Source organism: Nuphar pumila, chromosome 15, assembly GCF_984573655.1.
Source record: "Nuphar pumila chromosome 15, dmNupPumi1.hap1.1, whole genome shotgun sequence".
NCBI classification, from domain to species: Eukaryota; Viridiplantae; Streptophyta; class Magnoliopsida; order Nymphaeales; family Nymphaeaceae; genus Nuphar; species Nuphar pumila.
In genome coordinates, this window is record NC_143263.1 from 85,233,540 (window position 1) to 85,250,461 (window position 16,922).

At 37.1% G+C, this 16,922-nt stretch overlaps 1 protein-coding gene across 3 annotated transcripts in view; it reads right to left on the reverse strand.

The window, feature by feature from the left end:
• The window catches only part of LOC149815840 (uncharacterized protein At2g24330-like), a 29,520-nt gene extending 13,041 nt beyond the window's left edge, over window positions 1-16,479 (reverse strand). For 2 of the 3 annotated variants that reach the window (XM_089990049.1, XM_089990050.1), the window contains exons 1-3: window positions 16,293-16,477; window positions 14,504-14,776; window positions 3,057-3,201 (exon numbers count right to left, since the gene is read on the reverse strand). In XM_089990049.1, the coding sequence (XP_089846175.1) occupies window positions 3,057-3,201; window positions 14,504-14,773 (415 nt within the window). In that variant the 5' untranslated portion in view covers window positions 14,774-14,776; window positions 16,293-16,477. Of the gene's footprint in view, window positions 1-3,056; window positions 3,202-14,503; window positions 14,777-16,292 lie in introns of all 3 variants that reach the window. The other variant, XM_089990048.1, reaches the window with a different exon arrangement.
• Window positions 16,480-16,922: the final 443 nt, after the last annotated feature.

Here is a 16,922-nt window from a genome sequence, read left to right on the forward strand (position 1 = left end):
ATAGGTTATTATGTTTTTCTGGGAGAATCATTAATTTCTTGGAAATGTAAGAAGCAACAGAAGATTTTTCTATTTTCTATAGAAGCCGAGTATAGGGCGATGGCCACCACTATAACTGAACTGGTTTGGTTAAGAAGTTTGCTAAAAAACATGGGAGTTATCATTTCTATTCCTTCGAAGCTATGTTGCGACAACAAAAGTGTCATCTACATTGCTAGCAATCATACATTTCATGAACGAACAAAGCACATTGAGATGGATTGTCATTATGTTCGAGATGAGTTTTTACGGGGCACTATTGAAATTCCATACGTTACTTCATAATACTGCGGATTTCTTTATCAAAGCTTTATCATCCCTTAGGTTCTTTTTTCTTCTAAGCAAACTTACGGTCATCTCACCGTCAGTTTGAGGAGGGTGTTAATATATATATATATATATATATATATATATATATATATATATATATATATATATATAATTTCGATGTTATCTTTTGTAATGCCCACTAAGGGCAATTTTGTCTTTTTCTTATTATGTAAATAGACATGTCCACTAGGGACATTTTTGCCTTTTTTTATTTTCTTCCTTTTAGTTATTTTTCATTTGTGAAGGGGCAAGAGGGTCCAACCCATAGAGTCGTTGGAACCCTCCCCAACGACTCTATGGGAGCCCCCCTTGGTCCCATGAAGTGTATAAAAGGGCCTTTTTCCCCACCTCTCTCCAATGTTTTTTCATAGCATCCCATGAAATTGCAGAGGCTTTGAAGAAAATGAAATCAAGAAGGGCAGTTGGCCCAGATGGTATACCTATTGAGGCTTGGAAATGCTTGGGAGAGAAAGGTTTAGAATGATTGACAAATCTTTTTAACAAGATTTGGCGGACAAATAAGATGCCTAATGAGTGGAGGAAGAGTACTTTGGTGCCTCTATATAAGAATAAGGGTGATATACAAGATTGCACAAACTATCGTGGTATAAAACTCATGAGTCATACTATGAAACTTTGGGAGAGGGTGATTGAGTCTAGGTTGAGGAAGGTTGTCATGATATCGAAGAATCAATTTGGTTTTATGCCTAAAAGATCTACTATGGAAGCTATACATCTTCTTAGACAACTTATTGAGAGAAATAAAGAGAGGAACAAAGATTTGCATATGGTTTTTATTGATTTGGAGAAGGCTTACGATAGAGTACCTAGGGACGTTCTCTAGTGGACAATGATGAAGAAAGGTGTTTCTCTCAAGTACATTAGTATAATTAAAGATATGTATGAAGGAGTAGTAACCAATGTCCGCACTTGTGAAGGGGTGACAACCAATTTTCCTATAACGGTTGGGTTACATCAAGGATCTGCTTTAAGCCCTTTCCTATTTGCTATAGTGATGGATGAGCTTACGAGATCAATTCAAGAAAATGTGTCGTGGTGTATGTTGTTTGCTGATGATATTGTTTTGATTGATGAGTCTAGAGCTGGGGTTAATGCTAAGTTAGAATTATAGAGACAGACATTGGAAGCAAGAGGTTTTAAGTTGAGTAAGAGTAAGACAGAATACATGGAATGTCGATTTAGTAAGCAACAAAATAGAGATGAGAGTGTAAAGAAGCTTGGTGAGCAAGAAATACCGGTGGATGATTCTTTCAAATATTTGGGATCTATCATTCAAAAGTATGGAGAAATTGATGAAGATGTAAATCATAGGATAAAGGTTGGGTGGATGAAATGGAAAAGTGCAACTGGAGTGTTGTGCGATCGTAGAATGCCATTGCGGTTGAAGGGAAAGTTTTAAAGACGACTATTAGGCCCGCTTTACTATATGGTACGGAATGTTGGGCTGCCAAGAGACATCATATTCAAAAAATGAGTGTAGCTGAGGTGCGGATGCTTAGATGGATGTGTGAAAATACAATAAAAGATAAGATTCGGAACGAGGAGATACGTAAGAAGGTAGGTGTTGCACCCATTGAAAATAAGATGCGAGAGAATCGTTTACGGTGGTTTGGACATATTCGGCGAAGGCCTAATGATGCTCCAGTTAGAAGGTTGGAGAATTGGGAAAATATATTAGTTAAAAGAGGTCGGGGTAGGCCTAGGAAGACTTGGATGAAGATGATAGGAAAGGATATGAATGCTTTGAACCTCACCGAGGACATGACATTGGATAGAAATGATTGGAGGAAAAGGATTCATGTGGAAGACCCAAAATGAATTTCTTTTTTTGGTTCATATCGCTGACCCCAATTGTTTTGGGATGAAGGCGTAGTTGTAGTTGTTGTTGTTGTTGTTGTTGTATTAAGAGAAGGTCAAGAGAAAGAAATAAAGAATAAGGTGAGAAGATGAGAAGAGGTTGGTGTGTGCTTTGAAGGAGCTTACGAACACTTGTTCTCCTACATAAACACATGAACGGAAGCTTCTTTGTTTTCTAAAACTCCATCTCTGATACCATGTCACTAAATACAAAATCTTTTACAATAGAAGCCACTTGTGGGCTGTTACAAACACTCAAAGAGTGTATACACAAAATACCACTTATGGGTTAATAGCTAAACGTACATTCACTGTTACGAGCTAGCAAAAACACTTAAAAACAATCTATGTATTTCAGCAATATGCTTAGAAAATCATATGTAACAAAGAGGGAGAGACCCCTTTAAATAGGCTAACATGGGTTGTTCCAATTAGCTGTTGGATCAGCCCAACGGCTATAATTATAGCCGTTACAGTGCATCTCAAAGAGTACCTTTACCAACACTGCTTTGTTTCTCAATCACCATTGCAAAAAAAGGGGCAAAAAAAAAACAAAGAGATAAAACACCATTTGAAAATGCCATAGTGCATGCCCCAGACATTCTAAAGAATATTGCAATAAAATGAATGATATTCTAGAACCAACATTGAAAATGACCAACCTTTTATAAAAGTTTCTGGCCTTCTTTCCACAACAATTCAATCTCCAGACAGAAAAATGGTAAAACTTTGAAATAGTTATTCAAGATCTAACTTGAGGGAAAAATTAAGGCCTAAGATAATCATCTTAAAGTAGATTTCTGACTTACGCATTGTTTTGTAACTGGAAAATGCTGAATACATAGCAGTCGCCAAAACAGGCACAGTGAATACAGGCATCACCCTTACTGCTCTCATCTTCCAGTTAAGATCCAATAACCTTGTTGTCATGATTGCATAAATCAGAGCAGCAGCCTGAGAGGCAACAATAGAAATAACTAGCCTGTCTTGATTGGAATTTTATACACAACATGCAATTCTACACCATTAAAGATCTAAGATCATAGAGCTGTCCAAACTACTCAGGAAACGAACAACAAAAGCTTTTATATGCAACAGTGAAGAAGGAAAATTTCATCATAATAGAAATTAAAGAATTAAAGGCAAAGATATGATGTTCAGATGGATCACCAAAAAACATACATGTCATTTAACAAAATAATTTGCACAGAACACTCTATTCACCTAACCGAGGAAAAATAATTTTACTGCAAAATCCGCATAACGAGCTCATGTGACATCATAAAGCAATACACAAAATTAAGAGCCAGAGTAGGATGAAGATTGCCTTAATTTCATGGTTCATATCAATGAGGTTTCCTCCAAGATTTAATCATTTCCAATGATTAAATACAAGATGTTCTAGTTTCTCATTAAACTTCATGATTTGGAAAAAGGCAATGGAGCAATATATCAGGAAACAAAAAAGTACAACCACCTTGTGAAAAAGACCTGCTATGCTTCCAATCAGATAGACTAAAAAAAAACTGTGGCAGCATTATCATCATGATTTCTTCAATAAAATGACCATTTTAACTGTGTTTCCAAAAAGACCCTTGGACACCACAAATATATAGTAAGTATTAAGATTATATTATAAACTGGATCGGGTTTTCCAGTTAATGTTGGGTTCTCTAATGTAACATATAACTTTATGTTTGGGTATGGATCTAAACATTTGGTCCAACCCAGTTACTACTTTATATATATATATATATATATATATATATATATATATATATATATATATATATATATACATGAAGTAGGGCACGACTTCTGTCGTGAAGTCTCCCCTTTTACTGCCGCAGCTCTCTCTCTCTCTCTCTCTCTCTCTCTCTCAGGGCCATTCTCACATGGTATCAGAGCGGGCTTCTGCACCGTGAGTCGACTCCGAAGGGCATGTCCAGCGAGATCGACACTGCAGGTGCTGTTTTGTCCAGGACTATCCAGCCAGGTGCTGATTCTTCCAGGTTCTTCCATCTGCCTTCTTTTCTATTACCGTGCCCTATATTTTGTCTACATCCTCTCCTCTCCTCTCTGTTTAGTCATCGACTGCTTCTATTTCTTATTGAGCCTTCTGTTTTCTTCAACTATCTGTCAGATCTGATCGTAGATCTCTTCGACTGCGTGACTGCTGCTCTCTTAATTAAACCCTGCGTGACTGCTGCCCTCTTTACCTATATTCCTTTTTTGTTCATCACGTCTGATTTGGATCAGACAATCGGACCCAAAGACTATCTGAAGTCCGAATCTGCCCAGACGTGTATTCTGATATCAGATTTTGTAGACAACAGTCATCGACTGTTTAGTTCTGTTTTCTTAGTTGCTGCGTCTTCTTCGCCTGTCACGGTTTGATCTGAGTTCACTTCAGATCTGAAGTGAATCATTTTTTTATTTTTTCCTGATCCAAATTCATCCCTTTATTCCTGATTTCTGGTCATTCCTTCCAGACCTAAAATACCAATTCTTTATTCTTTATTTTTTTTCTTCTTCATTTAATCTGGTCTGAATTTATTTCAGTTCTAAAGTCATTCCTTAAGTGTTTGGCAGCAGTCAGATACATTCAGTTTACGGTTCAGTTTTCATGGATTCTCCTACCCTGCCATCTAGTTTTCTAGGTCAACTTATCTCGGACAAATTGAGCAACAACAACTATTTGACCTGGAAGAGGCAGATACTGCCTTTCATTAAGAGCCTTGATCTCTATGGACACCTAGATGGAACGATCTCTGCACCACCAGAATTTATTGTGCAGGAAATTGTGAACGATAAGGGAGAGGCTTCTAGTAGGTCGGTTCGAAATCTTGAATTCACCACTTGGAGAAAACGAGATCAAGTTGTTGTAGCCTACATTACCTCTACTCTTTCGCAAGAGGTTCTTGTAGGTATTCCAGATAAGTGCTCAGCAATGGAGTTGTGGGAACAACTTGCGAAGACCTATTCTCAGATCTCAGAGGCAAGGATTATGCATTTGAAGAGGGAGTTTCAACTCCTAAAGAAAGAAAGCATGACTCTTACAGAGTATATGAACAAGGTGAAGATCATCACAGATCAATTGGCTATGGTGGGCTGTGTGATTTCTGATAAGGATAATGTTCAACAAGTGCTAAACGGGCTTGGATCAGATTATCATATGCTGGTAACATCTCTCTTGTGTCTTCCTTCACTTCCTAACTTTGAGGACCTTCGAGCAAAATTACTACAATATGAAATTTCCATTAAAGGAGAAGATGTAGGCAACAATTCAGGAAACCAAGAAGTATTGTTTACAGGGACAAATTCAGGGAGAGGACGTGGCCACTTTCGAGGAGGACATGGACAAATAAGAAATAATCAAGGGGGACGTGGATTGTTGCCCACGCCTAGCATGTCGTCAGGTAGTTTTTCGGGAAATCACAATTTCAAAAATGTTCCAACGTGCTATTTGTGCAACAAAAAGGGACATATCAAGGCAAATTGTTGGCACAACCCGCAAAACAAAGGGAAAATGAATGTCACAGGGTCGTCGAGCAAGGGAAAAGCTGGAGGAAATCAATGGGATGAAGACAATGTCAAGAGCCTTTTAATATCAACTTTGTCAGGATTGAAATTCAAACAGGGTGATCAGAGAACTTGGTATGTTGATTCTGGAGCTGCAGCTCACGTGACAGGTGATATTGGTAAGATTTTGAAACCTATCCCTTATCATGGAAATGCAAGTATTAAAACTGGAGATGGAGCTCTCCATCCAATAACTTACACTGGAAATGTGAATATTCCTCTTTCTGATGGTTCCCTAAAATTGTCCAATGTTTTTCATTCTCCTAATATTGTCAAAAATATCATTTCCGTTTCTAAATTGGTTGATGACATTCATTCTTGCGTCGAATTTACTCCTTCTTCTGTCTGTGTCAAGGATCCACTCACGAAGAAGACGCTCGTCGAGGGAGAGCGAAAGGGAAATATGTATATCCTCAAAGAGACTTCTTCACCTGTTCGTAGACCTGGATCAAAATCGTCCATTGGTCAACCATTCAAATTGGATTCATCTAAGGATTGTTTGAGTTTATCTTCGTATAATAAGCCAAATATTTGGCATTGTCGTTTGGGTCATTGTAATAATGCTTCTCTTGAGAAACTGGTGTCGAGCGGCTTTATTTCACGGTTAAGTCCGCATAATAAGGTTGATGGTTCCCTTTGTTCTAGTTGTCAGTTGTGTAAGAGTCGTGTACTTCCCTTCAATTCAATAAATGAAAGAGCTTCTTTTCTTTTTGAACTTATTGATTCTGATGTTTGGGGACCTGCTCCCCAACCCTCTTTGTCCGGCAGTCGCTACTATGTCACATTCATTGATAGTTATTCCAGATATACTTGAATTTATTTTATGAAATACAAATCTGAGGTATTCAAATTCTTTTATTTATTTCATGCTCTTGTTGTCAATCAATTTTCGACAAGTATTCAACAATTCCAGTGTGACGGAGGGGGAGAGTATCTATCAAAGGAATTTACTGAATTTCTTCAAAACAATGGGATAAGGCGTAGAATATCTTGCCCACACACACCACAACAAAATGGGGTTGCGGAAAGAAAACATCGTCATATTGTTGAAAGTGCCCTAAGTATGTTGCATGACACTCACATTCCTTTAAGTCTTTGGACAAAAGCTTTCCACTCTGCGGTTTATGTAATAAATCGTTTACCGATGAAAATGTTGAATAATTTGACTCCTTATTTCGTGTTATTTGGTATACAGCCTCAATACAGTCAACTACGAGTGTTTGGATGTGTATGCTATGTTCACATTGACAGTTCCCAACGTAACAAATTTCAGGATAAAGCTTGTAGATGCAGGTTTGTTGGGTATGCTGAAGAGTATAAAGGATATCGATGCTATGATCCAAACACTCGACGCATTAAAATCTCACGAAACGTTGTCTTTGATGAGAGCAATGTTCAGATCTTGAACAAAGAGGCAAGGGTTACTAAGGAGGAAGAAAGCTATCAGCCATGGCTAGCGAATCAATTGTTTGATCAGCTAGAGATGGATAACTCTGCTCCATGTCACACAGTGATAGATGAGTGTGAGCCCATAGAAACCAATGCAGAATCTAGTGGGAACATGTTGACAGTTACTCAGGGATCTACTGTGCCTCCCATCGCAGAAGAAACCTTGACATCTGGTACTGCTCGTCCAGATGACAGAAGATTCAAAGGGGCAGTATATGCCAGGAGAAGGGATACATCCCACATAACTGAGCAGGTTAGACGTTCGGAAAGGATCAGACATCCTATTGAAAGATGGGTAAGCTATGAGAATTTTTCCACAGAAATGCAGTTATTTGTTGCACAGGTTGAGAAACAGGAAGAACCCATCGATTTTCCCCAAGCCTCCTTATCATCAAAATGGGCAGATGCTATGAATGAAGAAATGGGAGCCTTACATGAATGTAGGACCTGGGAAATAGTTCCTAGACCTCCGGATAAGAATGTAGGGTCTAAGTGGGTATATAAAATCAAGTACAAAGCTGACGAATCCATTGAAAGATATAAGGCAAGACTAGTTGCTAAAGGCTTCACACAAGCATATGGAGAAGACTATGACAAGACTTTTAGTCCAGTTGTAAAAATGGGAACCATTCGACTTGTGTTATCCTTGGAGGTTCAACATTGATGGTCTCTAAGCCAACTTGATGTTAAAAATGCATTCTTACATGGTGATCTAAAGGAGGAAGTTTACATGGAGTAGTCTCTTGGTTATGCAGTTACAATCCTGAGACACATGTTTGCAGGTTGCGACGAGCTATTTATGGACTAAAACAAGCATCTCGATCATGGTTTGACAGTTTCTCCATTGAAGTACAACGATATGGATTCGTCCGTTCTCAACTCGATCATTCATTGTTCAACTTTCAAGAATACCAGGTCAACACCTTACTTCTCATATATGTAGATGACATTATTATTACAGGAAGTTTTTGTAAGCATATAGAGGCTACAAAGATCCTATTGAGCCAAAAGTTCAAGATGAAGGACCTGGGTGTCCTACGATATTTCTTGGGGGTTGAAGTGGATCGACAAGATACTAGCCTCTTGTTGACCCAACACAAGTACGCTCTGGATCTTTTGGAGAAATCAGGAATGAAGAACTGCAAGCCATTGAATACTCCTAGCATGTTAAACCATAAACTCAGTGCTCAAGATGGGGAGATCTATGAGGACCCGAAATATTATCGTCGCTTAGTGGTGATGCTTCAATATCTTACTTTTACGAGGCCGGATATTGTATATGCAGTGAATCAAGTCTCTCAGTTCATGCATGATCCACGTACAGAACACATGAATGCACTTAAAAGAATTCTTCGGTACTTGAAGGGTACTCTTGGAGATGGGCTTGCTTATCGTCAATCAAAGGCAAAAGGAGAATATAGACAACTAGAAGTGTATGCAGATGCAGATTGGGCAGGAGATCCAGACGATAGAAAGTCGGTCTCGGGGTATTGTGTGTATGTTGATGACAACTTAATAGCGTGGAGTAGCCGGAAGCAACGTGCTGTTGCGCGTTCAAGTACAGAAGCTGAGTACCGATCCATGGCCTCTGCCACTGCTGAAGTTACGTGGTTAAGACATTTATTAACAGATATAGGAGAAAAAGTGAAGGTTGCGAATCTGTTTTGTGATAATCAAAGTGCCATTCAAATTGCTTTCAATCCTATCCACCATGGTCGAACGAAACACATAGAGATAGATCAACATTTTGTCCGACAGAAGGTAGAAGACAAAGAAGTTATTGCAGTCTATGTACCAACAGAAGATCAAGTTGCTGATCTACTTACCAAAGGACTTACGAGTGCGCGGTTTTGGTATCTCAAAGGCAAGTTGTCCATGGTACAAGACCATGTACAACTTGAGGGAGGGTATTAAGATTGTATTATAAACTGGATCGGGTTTTCCAGTTAATGTTGGGTTCTCTAATGTAACATATAACTTTATGTTTGGGTATGGATCTAAACATTTGGTCCAACCCAGTTACTACTTTGTATATATATATATATACATGAAGTAAGGCACGACTTCTGTCGTGAAGTCTCCCCTTTTACTGCCGCAGCTCTCTCTCTCTCTCTCTCTCTCTCTCTCTCTCTCTCTCTCTCTCTCTCTCTCTCTCTCTCTCTCAGGGCCATTCTCACAGTAAGTGGATATCCTCAGCTGTAATTTTTGGTTATCAATTCTTCCCACTCCAAGTGTATTTACTACAGAAACCTAATAGAGAAAGATATAACTGGAGGTTACATAATATTGCAGACTTTCAGTAAAAACAGTATATAACATATGTGAGGCACATCATTACAAACTCAACAAGATGTCAACAAGGTCTCACAACCTTGAAAGAAAATTCAGAGGCATGGTAACAAGGGTTTGCAGATCACTGATACAAGATCATAGGCTGGAAAGCCTGGAATGTATCCAGGGTCCTGCGTATGCTCAGAATAACCATCTCTCTCTCTCTCTCTCAAATATATATATATATATATAGTCTCACAAATACAAGCCTCGGCATGCTCAGTAAGCCAATTTCTCAATATATTTTTGTCTCTTTGATAGTTTTACAGAACATCTTAGTAAAAAGAGGAAGTGTTTATAACAAAGGAAAATCAAGAAAAATAATCATTTTTAGAAAAAACATTAGTAGATAAGTAGAAAAGTATGTATAACATAGAAACATAAAAAACCCAAGCTTTCTTAGTTATTTCTTAGTTCTTTCATTTAAATATGCACGTGTTTAAAAATTTTAACTTTTAATTTATAAGGCAGACAAGGATCATCCAAATTTTGGGATGTAAACCAAGAGGAGTGTGACTTGGAGGGGGAGCATGATTTGAACACCCTCAACATAGACAACTAATCCTATTCTTCCTCCTTTTGATGAAGATGAACTTGATGATGAAGCAGAAAATTAATGATAGGTTCTTTAGCTCATCGTCATATACATTGTGTATGATATACTTTTGGTATGCAGTTGTGCATTGTTTACTTCTTTTATTATTATAACTTACTTATTTTCTACTCGACTCTTTTGATTGCTTCATATTTTCTAATTCACTTAGCATAAACTTAATAGTGTTGTGTTATTTTTTTATTGATTAGGAATAGCAATTGTAAATTGTTACTTGATTTATTGTATTAACTTATGCATGATGAATTGATGATTAATTGATAATTGTTTTTATTTAATCAGTGTTAACTGTTAAATGTAAAAATATAATTGCATCATAATATATACATATAATATATCCTCCCTACACCCCCGCACCCAAGTTTTTTTAAAGTGCCACATCGTCGCACCCGCATCTGCACCTGCACCTATGTGACATAGGATAATAATAGGCAGTAAACCATTACACAATATCCAATTTCCTTACTTTGCTCTTCTTTCTATCCTATCTGTTCAAGGACAAGATTTCTTGTGCCATCCATAACAGGGTTCACCAATACCAAATGAGCAAACAACGAAAACCAAATATTCTTTCGTACTTGTTCTTTAAAGTGAGCCATGAGAATAAGAAGAGAGACCAAGAAAGAGGCCAATGGTTTCCGCTAATATTCAGCATAATCAAACATGAATACAAGAACTACCGATCTCTTTATTAGGGTTACATAATAATATAAAATGAAAAACCGACTAAAAAGTCCTAACTACGAATTATTTACAGTATGGCATAAAACAAATTGAAATATACTGACTATGCCCTAAACACAACCTAACTAGGTAATTACTATAATTTTCACTTCCCTCTAACTTGAGATGGTGCAAGAGGAACCATGCAAGTTTGGATATAAGAGTTCCAGACCAGTTGGTTATGTCTTAGTGAACAAATCAGCAACTTTATGTACAGAATAAATATACACAGAAAGGTGATAATCCTGTCAACTACTCCTTGCACATGAAGTGACAATCTACCCCAATGTGCTTGATATACTCAAGCTATGTTACTGGGACATGCCACTTTAGGTGGCGTACCTGTGTCAACACGGGTACAGGTACCGGACACGCCATTTTGCATGTCCTATATTTTGAATATTATATATTATATTTTCAGTAAATAATATATATTTTCAGTATATAATATATTACATTCAGTTTATTTTGAATTTATTTTGTATTTATGTGATATTTAATATATATATATATATTAGCTGTGTTCTCGTACCCACATTTTTTGGAATTGTCGTGTTGTACACTCCATACCCGTACCTGCACCCGTACTCAGGTGACATAGTACTCAAGAAATGCTGGAAGAACCTATGTGAATGGTGCTTTGGTTATCACAATGTAGTGCAGTAGATGGTGAAAGCACTACTCCCAAATTTCTAAGAAGCCATTGTAACCAAAATATCCGAGCAAATTCATGAGTCATGGTATAACACCTGGCCATTGTAGTAGATAATGTGATTTTTTATTGCTTCTTGTTGCACCATAAGATCAAAGAATCACCTAGAAAAATACAGGAACCTATAGTATAACATCAATTTCTATTGCATCCGTCAAAATTTGTATCATAGCATGTTCTAAGCTCAAGAAGCAAGGACAACGAGAAGAACACTATGTAGTGTTTATACACTGTAAGATCACTGAACAACTGCCCACCTGTAGATCTGAGCTTGGAGTTCACTTTAACTGGTACATCAACATGCTTGATATCCTCAACAAGTGTGGCTCATGCCACTAAATCTGTAACATATTCATGTTGTAAGAACAAATGCACCCTTTTTGAGTATGCAATCTCAAGAACCTAACAAATAACGCAATACTCCTTAGTCCATGTCAAATATTTATCCAAGTCTCTGTTTGACATTAGCTAGTGATTACAGCATCGCCTATAAAGATGGTGTCATCTACATAAAGCAAAAGCAAACAAGTCTTAGCTGTGGATGACACAAACTGGTTGGATCATGAAGAATCTCTGTGAATCCAAGTCATACGACAGCCTAGCTAAAATTTTCAAACAAAGCTCTGGTAGACCACTCTCTTCCTGAATCTATCACATCAGGCAGTAACAACATGTAAACCTGTTTTTCCAAGTCTCCTTTAAGAAACACATTTTTCACATCAAGCTGCCAAAGATCCCATTATTCAGTTGTAGTAGCCCTTGGCCACAAGTCTCTCTTCAGACCCCTCAATGCTCACATCAATGTTCGTTTTAATCTTATACACACCTATATTCAATTCTGTCTACCTAAAAGGAAACTTAACTAAATCTCATGCATACACCCTTTCCAATGCAACTAATATGTCAGCCATAGCTTGTTGCCACTCAGTTTGTGAAGCAGCTTCATGTTAAGCAATAGAGCCATGTTTGGTTGCATCTCATTTGATTCAAATTACATGTGATTAAATCATATGATTCCATTCACAGAGTGCACAATGTGACTGGGAATCACATGAGAAACGAGTAACATGACTCCAAGTACAAATGCAATTTTGAATCTCACTGCCCTGTTTTCCCATGTTTACTTGCACATGAGAAATTGGGCAAATGAAAATCACTCTCTCACCATTGTGAGAGAATGATTCTCATTTGAGGCCAAACAGATGTGACTACGTTTCCATATGAGAATGGAAACAAGAAGAGTTTGATGATGATTGATGAGTGAAAAAAAAGGCTCATGTGGAACAAAATGTGAATGAGGAATAGGTTGACGAGAACTTCATTGTCTGTTATGAAGTAGAGGACATTTTTTGTCTACTCTTATTATTTACTGTCTTTTTTATCATGTTGACTTGTATAGTTTATATTGTAGTACATGAGGGGTAGTGTCATTGTTCCTAAGCCCTAAATTGTTTAGTAAAAATGAGAATGAAGGTCGTTAGATGACAGTTCTCTCCCTCTCTCTCTCTCCATATATATATATATATATATATACATATATATATATATATATATGAGAACTGAACATATTAGGCCCTCTTTTCTCATTTTGCCCCATAGTTTGAAGTGTTTATGATAGATCTGAACCGTTAGATGTGTTTAGCATGCTCGATTTAGTGGGAATCAACTCTTGGATCATATTTTTTCGACGAAAAAATGTGTCTTTATGAGCCGGGAAAAATTGATGCCTTCATAGCTATTGATTTTAGATCACCGGAAAAGCCTGTATACAGGTCAGATTCCGGTGATCCAAAAGCCAGTTCCCACTAAACAAAACCTATAGATCACAGCCAGTTCCCATTACTCTGAAGACTGAATATATATATATATATATATATATATATATATATATATATATATATATATATATATTTTGTGTGTGTGGATGGATCACAGCCTAACTAGACTGACTACAATTTTCATGCTTATAAAGGTTGACAAATGAGTTTTCTCCCACAGTCCATTTCATCACAATCTTCTGCATTCAAGAACTGCTTTTGGGATTGAATTATGAAATATACATATGAATATATAGGATCCTTCATCACACACGCACATACACACACACACAGAGGCAAAGTAGATTATGACATGCACACACATGCATCTTAGACACATGTATCACCCAATGCTTTTGAGAGACAATAGGAAAATTGACATCTCCTTGAGATTTTCTCAACATTTTGAAAATATTAGAAAAAGGTGTGTGTTTGACATTGTGTTACAATTGTATGGGTTAATGATTATTTTAGCGGGAAAGCATTCCAAGAAACACACTCATATATGTACAGACTTCCTTGACATGCAATGCAAGCATAATTTCAGCCAAACAAAGTTACATATGAATGCTTGTGTTTGTAGACAAATCTACAACAGATGTCCAAAGAAATTACAACCCTCACAAATATACACGCACATACATATCATGGTTTATTTAGCACAAATCATGTTCCACATGGAGCATACAAAGAGGGGTTTTGATATGATGCAAACTATACCATCAACCTTTTTTCCCTTCTTTAAAATACATTTTAATATTTAAATTTATCATCCAAAAGCTTGTTCCATAGTAAATGAACAGTGATAAACCCATTTCCATGGCCAGATTCACATAAAAATGAATGAGTAGGTGATATTCTCCTCATTGCTACCAAATTTTTGGTATGCATATCTGTGCCAAGGACTTCGTTTGGGGAAAAGAGAGATGAAAAGCTATAAATTTGTTAACATGCAGACTCGCACTTACAGATAAAAAAGTGCATGCAGGTGTTCAAGAAATGTGATCTTTGATAAGGACTGACACCCACCTCCAGAATCACCGAGTAGATTATAAGGTTCCTTGCCATGGATCTCCAAGTTTGAGCTCTCCTCTGCATCCTTGAATGAACAGAAGCTTCTTCTTTTGACAAATACTGTAACTTTTTCTCAAAGTCATCATCATGCCTGCTAAAAATTGCATGCCAAATGCGAGATAGGATTCCTTTCCTTGGTTGACTTGTAGTTTTTCCATTCTTTTTATTTGTAGGAGCAGTGGAATGTTCACCAGAAGCCTGCTCTTCAGCAGTACTTTCAGCCATTCCCTACACCAAACAATCAAAATACTGAAGCTGGTTGGGTAACTGAATTCCCTTTCTCTAGATATTAGCAAGTATCCATCAAGACCGACAATGTATGCATATATACAATATTACGGCATGAGATAAATGAAAACCTCAGGCTGTGTGTTGGTATTAGCATTAACACACAATCACATTGTTTAATGTATCATTTCATCCAAACCACGCTGTGGAAATCATGCAGTTTTGCAATTCAGTTGTAGAATAACATAATTCTTCATTCTAAGTTAAAAAAAACAAGGTATCCATTTTGCTGAAAATTAATGAATAAAATACTAGCTTTGGTCATATATAAAATTGTCAAGAATGCTCAAGTGCACTACAAGTCTACAACACTGTAACAACCACATGCACAAGAATGACTCCAATTCTATAGAAATTGTAATTCTGTTATAAGATGTTATTCCGAGAAGTGTGCATTTCCAATGGTTTAGTTGAGGCTCCTCCTATTTTCCCCATCAAGAAATCAACGGATCATGATACCATTTTTTTCTACTAAACAGAAAAATTCTACAAATGCATATGATGAGGAGGTTTGGTGTTCACTGGGTTCATATTGCTTAACCAAATCAAATTTATCTTTCAATGGATTCCTCAAAAAAAAAAAAACTGATTTGTTCTGATTCTTCCCCCAACTAATGAAGAGACAATGAACAACATCAAGAAAGCCGATGCTGCAATTCAGAGTGAATGAAACAAAGTGATCCAATCAAAATTGTACAGTTCCACAAGTCAAATTGCATTAAGCCAGAACGAAAAGAACATCATTTCTATCAACAAGTAGATGATCATAGTCGTATAATATACAACTATATTATATATATATATATAGAGAGAGAGAGAGAGTCACTAAAATATGAGAACTAGAAATATGAGCATTTCCAACATTGTTTTTGCAAATCCAACCATGTGGATGTGCTTGGCATGGTGAATTTGCTAGGAATCAACCATTGGATCGTGTATTTTCGATGAAAAAAATTTGATTTTTGAATGCTTGAATGTTCATGAAGATTATGAGCCATTGATTTTAAAGCCTTAAAAAATTTCGTTTATGCATCAAAATCGGATGATTCAAGAGCGGGTTCTCATAAAACCAAGAATGTAGATCACATCCGTACGGTTAGATTCAAGAGAAAAGAACAAAAAAATCCATGAACATCGCGGTTCACACATTAGTTCTCATATTCTAGTGACTATATATATAGTAAAGAGTTAGAAGAAATGATTCGGCAACACAAATTGAACGAATTGACAGAAACATAAATGAAAACCAAAAAATCCAAGCATCTCCACCTTTCAACGCCACCAATAGGAATTTAGCGAAACCCCCCAAAAGTGAATTCAACTTTAGGAATTCAATTGTGGGAGTTGCCCGTTTCTTCATCAACCGTTTAGGCATAAAGGAAAAGAAAAATAAGAAAATCAACCGTGCGGATTTGCGGTTTCATCACTTACTTGAGAGAGAGAAAGAGAGAGATACCTTCTATTCCTTCCTCACCCTCCTTATTTTTCCCGGCACACACAGAGCAACCGCCAGAGAGAGAGAGAAGACCTTCTATCCCCTTCCTCACCCTCCTTATTTTTTCCGGCACACACAGAGCAACCGCCCGCGCGTGCAGAGAGAGAGAGAGAGGGGTGATGAAACGGTGACCGAGAGAGAGAGAGAGAGAGAGAGAGAGAGAGAGATTTAAATAATAAATATACAAACTAAGAATAGGAGACCTTTTGGGAACGCTTTTGCACCTCTGTCTACCAACTCAACACACTCTCTCTCTCTCTCTCTCTCTCTCTCTCTCTCAATGTGAGAGCCAAGGAGAAACTTCTGGGTCAGTATACTGGACCAACCCACCGTTTCGATTTCACATCTAGATCCAGATCTGCAACTGTTTTAATCTTGTGCAGGGGTTATATTTCTGCTCCTATTTACTAAAAGCTTCTGGAAACTTCCAAAATATTTAAAACTAAACCCTGAAACCGTCGCGCCTTTTTTTTTTACTTTTCAAAATTCACGTAAATCTTGCTTTTTCTCAATACATAAACAATTTATTGTGTTGATATCTAAGATGCACTTTTTTTTTTGGAAAATTTGTTTCTTTTTTAAATTAACTTA